The 7177-nt window shown below is 37.3% G+C and overlaps 1 protein-coding gene across 1 annotated transcript; it reads left to right on the top strand.

Annotated features, from left to right (window-relative positions):
• Positions 1 to 359: 359 nt before the first annotated feature.
• Positions 360 to 5970, top strand: cirsr (corepressor of RBPJ and splicing regulator). The gene is made up of 10 exons (XM_018729531.2): positions 360 to 514; positions 960 to 1054; positions 1399 to 1472; positions 1723 to 1736; positions 2109 to 2161; positions 2239 to 2287; positions 2563 to 2680; positions 3912 to 4018; positions 4412 to 4497; positions 4770 to 5970. The coding sequence occupies exons 1-10, from the start codon at positions 443 to 445 to the stop codon at positions 5434 to 5436; spliced, it is 1335 nt and encodes a 444-aa protein (XP_018585047.1). The 5' UTR covers positions 360 to 442; the 3' UTR covers positions 5437 to 5970.
• The last annotated feature ends 1207 nt before the right edge of the window (positions 5971 to 7177 follow it).

Raw genomic sequence — 7177 nt, 5'->3', positions numbered from 1 at the left:
ACTGTTGAGAGCTTATGTCTCTGACGTTTTCCATAATTTATCAAGTAAAAAATTACAGAAATCGTATCACCTAAACCTGTCTGAAACAGGACCATATATATAACTGAAAATCTTTATCAAGACGCTTATTACGCGAGGGCACACTAACCATTTTATACATTGCGTTCTTCCAATCTATGTTACATGGTTCCACGGAGGTGATTATATTTCAAAAGAAATATTTCTGTTCTCCGGATTTTACTTTGCTATTATAGTCCGCTTTTATTTTGAAGTTTCCGCAAACAACTTCTGTTCAATTCCGAAGTTTTCGTTAGTCTAACCGGAAGGACATTCGTCTTGCTCCGGAAGTGGTAAATCGCAGCAATTGTTGTGGAAGGTCTGTCTGTGTGTTCGCCGTAGATCTGAAAGATTTCCGTGTAAATTCGGTGATTATTTTAGCAATATGGGGAAGTCGTTCGCAAATTTTATGTGTAAGAAGGATTTTCATCCTGCTTCAAAGTCCAACATAAAAAAGGTAAGCTAATGTGTTTAATTTTTGTCTTGTTTTGTTTTTGGTGACGTGACGGCGTAGCACTGAAAAACGCCAAACGATGCAAAGTCCGACAAGCAGCGTTATGTCGTGGCTTATATTCGAAAAATGTACTCCTTCTTTGAAGAGTACTTACTCTACGGTTTTGTGTGGAGAGTTTTTGGCATTTTGAAAAACACGAGTACCTAAAGTATTTACTCATTTTATTATTTGTTAACTTTTTGTTTCTTTTTTTTTTATTTTTATCATATTATTTTATAAATTCTTATTTTTACTAGGAATGAGACTTAAAAAAACTTTTTTTATATTAATTAATTAATGAATTCTTCTTGTGTTGCCCTGAAGGATAGAGCTGCGCTTATGCAAAACAAATTTAAGAGAAATATGGCAATAAATCATATATATTGTATTTGTGGTTTGTTTTCTTCAGGTATGGATAGCCGAACAGAAATTAACGTTTGAGAAGAAGAAACAGGAAGACCTCATGCAGGCTTACCTAAAGGAGCAGGAGACCTACAATAACAGGTAGTAACAGGTGCAAGGAGCACCTTACAGTTATGTCTTTCTGGGTGATATAGGTTAATGTTCTAGCTTAGATCTTTAGTTGAGTTAATATTGTACATCATGTTACATAACATTAATCTTTTACCCAGTCCCTTGCTAATAGAGGTTTTAACACACTGCGTGGAACTTCGGAAAACACTAGTGCAAACACATTGTTAAAAACTCAAAAGTGCAATGATGTGTGTATTGACTATATGTTACACAGTCTTATGTCAGGATTGCTTGGAATGGGGAAGTTACAGGTATACAGCACCTGAGTACGGTGGTAAAATTTGAATGTCCTTGAAAAAGAAACTGTCTTCCAGGTTGTTGATGGGTGATGATCGAGTGAAAAATGGTCTGAATTTCATGTATGAGGCACCACCAGGTGCATCTAAAGGTAATTTTTCCACTCTGCATTTTGTGATGTTGGCAAAGATGACTTGTGTGTGTTTTAACATTAGTCAGTGGGAAGCTTCTAACATATTGTAGTATGGTTTTTCTTTATATTTATTTGTGTATTTTTTTTTTTAACTTTTATATTCAGTTGTGGTTAATCTGAGCAATCTCTGGCACAAGAATTTCCTTCGGGATTAATAAAGTTTTATCGTGTCTTATTGTTTTCTTTCATGGATATTATGGCTGAGAAGAAGAGACAAAGGAGGTAAGATATACTACAGCAACATGTAGTAATGTAATACCTCTCATAGGTTTTTGGCTTTCACCTCATTCATATGTTCAGTTTATTTCCAGTTATATATGCAAAGTACAAGTTACATTTATAGCTCTAAGTATGTTTTATGGGCTTTCTTATACACTGCTTTGATGCTTTGCTTAGCTTATACACTTCTGTTCTGTGTTGCACCATGGTCCTGGAGAAACATTTTGTTCCTGTGTATACAATATACAGAGGAGTGACAATAAAAACCCACTTGATCTTGAACTTTGCATCACGTGAACAAGTAAAATATCACTTAATATTTTGTATTTGTCTATCGCTTGATATGAATCGCTTTTACCTTATGCATTTTTGCAGGAGGGAGAATCTGAGTACAAGTTTGAATGGCAGAAAGTTGCTCCACGTGAGAAGTAAGTTTCTTTTTTTAATATAATAAAAACCGTCACTTGAATGAACTGCTTGTTATAACTTTCTCCTTGAATTTTAGATATGCCAAGGATGACATGAACATCAGAGACCAGCCTTTTGGAATTCAGGTATCAGGTGTTAATTTTATTGGTGTATGTTATTTTCTTGAAAGGGGGATAGTTACAATACACTGTGTGTTATCCGTTTGATATAAAAACTTGTTGACTGTGCTCTTCTGTTGGCCCCCTCCGATAACCCCACTTTTGATTGTCACTTAGTGTAAAATGTATCCTCTGTGGCCATGGGTTTAAATTAATAGTTTTGCTGGTGTTTTGTTTGGAGAAACCAGTTCCCAAAGAATGGGGCATTTGGGATGGTTGGTCTGACAGACATTTATCTCCAGGTCCGTAATGTGAGGTGCATCAAGTGTCACAAATGGGGCCACGTGAACACAGACAGAGAATGTCCACTCTTTGGTCTGTCTGGAATCAATGCCAGCTCTGTTTCTACAGAGGGTGCAGGTAGGTCACAGCTTGACTACCCATCACATGGTCACATCACATTAAATAGGGAATCGTTTAGTTTTTTGTAAGCTCAAAGGCTTGTAAGGGTGCATTTAAAATTGGCATTTGATGCCAAAGAAAATAGAGCTCTATTGCAGTGTATTATAGTTTTGCATATGACATGTCATTTTTCTAAGGTTGACAATCCACTGTGACACTGTTGTTCTCAACAAGAAATCAGATCTGTAATAATAATTAGGGATAATAACTGTCTAACCCCTATTTAGTCCTCCATTAAAACTGGAAAGCTTTGTTGTCTTTCGATCTATAGTATTAACCTTGTATTTCCAGTCTGTTCAAGGTGGTCTTGATCATACAGTAATTTAGTTTTTGTTTTGCATTATTGTCACTCCTGAAGTAAACTGTTTAATACTGATGCCAAATAATGAGCAGGTGACTAAAAATATTTTAATTTTGCTGAGCTGCTGTTTGTGTCTTTTTATTGGAAGTAACGTGTAGGAGACATTAAACCAGACCCAGTTCTTTAATGTAATTATGGTAAAAATAACAATGTAATGTAAGAGTATTGTGATGTATTTGGTGTTAGTCATTTAAAAGTGTTAATATAAATTGATAAAAATGTGAATACAATGAAATTCTTTTTTAAAGGTATTTGTTCAGACAAGATGCAAAAAGAGTTCTAATAAAGCAGTAGTATTGGTCATATATTATAGCTCAATGGAACCCTTTTGTGGAAGCTGCACATTTCAAAGGGCCTGTGTCTTTTCAGTCTGAATTGTGTACATTTATAAAGCTGGTAGGTGTACAGTTTTCTGAGGGTCTTCGAATCTCCTTCAACCAAAAGTGTTTTTAAAAAAAAAAAAAAAAAAAAAAAAAGCCCACAGGAGTTCTGTGAGCAATCAGGACATAGGTCTGAGCTCTAATAGTTGGGGCACTTACAGTGAGGCCAGCTTGGCAGCAATGGCAACCTTGCCGGTAGAGTGCTTTGCAACGGGGTTCCTCCTGCATCAGGAGAAAAATGCAATTACTTTGTATTCTGTGTCTCACAGCCACCGCTCCACGAGAATAATATCTTGTGATTTGCTCAGCCAGGGAAACGAGCGAGTTGATTTGCTGGCCCCCCTCCCCAGCAGTAACAAAGCCCACTAGTGAATTCCCTGCTGTGGAGGGAGTGGTGGCAGTGGGCAGACGTCGGTACGGCTTTAAGGACTGTGATTTGTGCTAACAGGTCCGTCGATGCACCCCTCCGAGTTGATGGCGGAGATGCGAAACAGTGGATTTGCACTGAAACGATGTGTGCTGGAAAGGAGTGCCACCGTTGGTGATCTGTCGCGGGTAATTGTATTTTTTTTTAACCCCCACCCCGTTCACTGCTCTTCTCTGGGGAATGGGGGTGAGGAAGAGGTAACCCAACATCATCTGTTCCTGATTCTGATGGTTTGAAGTTTGATAGTTCCAGTGTGGCTGATTATTTAGTTGCAGTGTGTTAAGTGTGTTGTTCCAGTCTATGTGTTGGTTGAATCTCGAAGGCAGAAACATTCTTTTACCACACACAGCACTGTACTATTTTACAAAACAGAGACTTCGGTGAAGTTGTTCTTTTCTCGTCTTGGTCTCCTTCTCCTCTTGTCTTATCTTGTTTAATATGCATGCATGTGTTAGTAGATGTTCCTCTACCGAGTCTGCATTAATTCTTCACAGCATAAAATTGCATATTTTGTGTTTTAGGATTATGTTGTCAGTGAGGAAGAGGAGGATCCTGAAACTGAATTCCTGAAGTCTCTCACCACAAAACAGAAACAGAAACTTCTCAGGTGAATTTATCATTTAGCATTTATAACTACAGTTTTTCTTCTTAAATATTCAGTTTCCTGTTCATTTTATCTTGGTTCATACCAGACCTTTTATTTAAAATCTTATAGGTTAGCCCTTTCTGAATGCTTGGTACCTGTTGCAGTTTTATGACTTACAACATTTGATATCACTGTAAGATTCTGTATACAAAAGTATGTCAGAAAGTTCATTTTACCAAAAAAGCCTTTTAATTTTTTCGCATTGTGAATCCTTCCTGTGTTTCTGTTTTAAGGAAACTTGATCGTCTTGAAAAGAAAAAGGAAAAAAAGCAGAAGAAGAAGAAAAAGCAGAAGAAGAAGAGCAAAGGCAAACACAAAAAGAAACAGGAGAGCAATGATTCAGAGTACAGTCGCTCTTCAGATAGCAGCAGCAGCGACTCTGACTCCAAGAGTCGGACAAAGAAGAAGTCTCGGAAGCAGAGGTCATCTAGTGACAGCAGTGGAAGCAGTAGTGAGGAAAAACCAAAGCGGCTTCCTCACAGGAATACCTCCCAGGACCCTAACTCAAGGAATGAGCAAAAATCCACCTCTTTGAAGAGAGGCAGGAGCCCCAGTGGACAGTGCAGGAACAGAGTGAGTGAAGGCAGAGGTCAAGAGGACTGGACGGAGGGCAAAGAGGAGTCCAGTCGGGGGAGAGACAGACGCAACAGCAGTAGAGACGAACAGGCAGACTCTAGACGAAGGCATGTCAGCCCAGGGAGAGGCTGGAGCCGTGAGAGAAACTGGGAGAAGAGCAGGGATGTACAGGACAGAAGAGCAAAAGAAAGGAACAGGAGTAGAAGCAGAAGTAAGAGTAGAAGTAGACACAGTGAGAGGAGGAGGACAGACAGGAGCAGTAGCAGAGATAAGAAGAGAAGTGGCAGAGAAGAGTCACGTAATGTGGCCAAAGAAAGGGTCTAAGATATTTCAAGTGCTACAGCAAAATTTATTCAGACTTGTAAAGACTAAAAGTGGTATATTTACATCTGAGTGAAGCAAATATTTGTACTATGGCCTACTTGATTCTTTGGGCAAGTTTTTCTGCGAAATCTCCTTTTCTTTCTGGATAAAACAAGTGCTTACTGGTTAAACATTTAACAATATTCTTAAATTTTAGACTTGACCTATTCATAGTATAACTAATGAATAATTGTACAACTTCTATAATCATAATGCTTACGTAGGTGGTTTTACATGTATAATTAAAATGCCTACGTTTTTCAGAACATTTGTGATTATTCCCCCAAACCAGTTGCACATGTCTATGAAACTGATATCACTCAGCAAAAAGGCCCTCTCCCAAATCACTGTCATTACACGCTTTTTCCAGCAGGGGGTGCCAAGGTCATTACTTTAAAATGTAATATTCCATGTCCTCGAAGAGATGGTATGGAGGTTCTTATTACCGGGTTCTTTCAGTTTAAAAAAAAAAAAAAAAAGGGCAAGTTTGTACGGCAGAGAAACTGCTCTTGAGAATTAAGTCCCACTGCCATGTTTGCAAGGTAACATCGAAAAGTTGCTCAAGCCTTGACATCAGTTAGTGCCCATGAAAGTTTGTCCTGTTTCGCAAGTTGATCTGTCACTGGCAGATTGTTTTATATCATCAATGTGTTATTGCAGAAAAAAAATTGATGTAATGTGCCCTTCTCAGCAGTAAAACTTTAATGGTATCGCAGACATGGCTCTTGATTGTTTTTACGTCGTAAACAAAGGGTTCATGGTCGAACAGGAAATGAATCAGTGAGGAGAGTCCGCACACCAAATAATGAACGGAGTTCACTTTCCGAGTCGCTCAGCCACGCTGTCTGCAATTCACCAGTGAACAGGGCGTGTTTTGTCTTTTTAAAATTAAAATTAAATTACAGTACGTACTATAAGCAAACATTTGGTTTCCTTCGGATAATGACTTATTAATCCTATCAGAGACTATTCGCATCACTAAGTCCTTTTCATAAACGAAAAATAACGTTAATGAATCCCAGATTCTCGAATGGACTGAAATTATCTATAATATCTCAGATTTTTTCATGAAAAAATGTATAAGGAAAATGTTCGTAGGTGTGTGTTGATCTATCGCTACATTTCACACTTGATTTCGGGATTTTTCAGATTAATTTTATGTAAATCTTTCCATTTATTTAAAATTAACTCGCCGTGTCGGCTGTATTTCTTTCGCTCTGTTACATAAATTTTGGAGAAATACATTGCATGTTAATGTCACAAAATCAAGATAAGTTTGATCAGTTAATCACAATATTTAACGTTTTTCTATTGTACTTGTCCTTTTCAATGTGTAACAGGGACCAATTTTTCAGATTAATTTTTCTAGCAATAATATCAATAGTCAGAGCTTCCGACTGGTAAAAACATATCCTCGTAATACCTGCTTTGAATTCTTCAACGGAAAACATGGGTTGTTTCTTCGTCTTTATGTGTCTCTGATTACCATATTTTAACAACTGAATTGTTACACACGACTGCAAGTAATAAGTATTCAAAGTAATGACATAGTAAAAATTCACTGAAAAATGTGAAGGTATTCATTTAAAGAACAAACTACATGAAAATTGTGTTCCATCTGCTGAAGTAGCCTAAAGCTAATTTAAATAGATATAAATGTTGATAGAAATAGATGAAACGGATATAAATGTTATATATGTAT

The sequence above is a fragment of the Scleropages formosus genome, chromosome 12 (assembly GCF_900964775.1).
Source record: "Scleropages formosus chromosome 12, fSclFor1.1, whole genome shotgun sequence".
Lineage (NCBI taxonomy): Eukaryota > Metazoa > Chordata > Actinopteri > Osteoglossiformes > Osteoglossidae > Scleropages > Scleropages formosus.
Note: the sequence above shows the minus strand (reverse complement) of the source record. Positions and strands in the feature narration are given on the sequence as shown.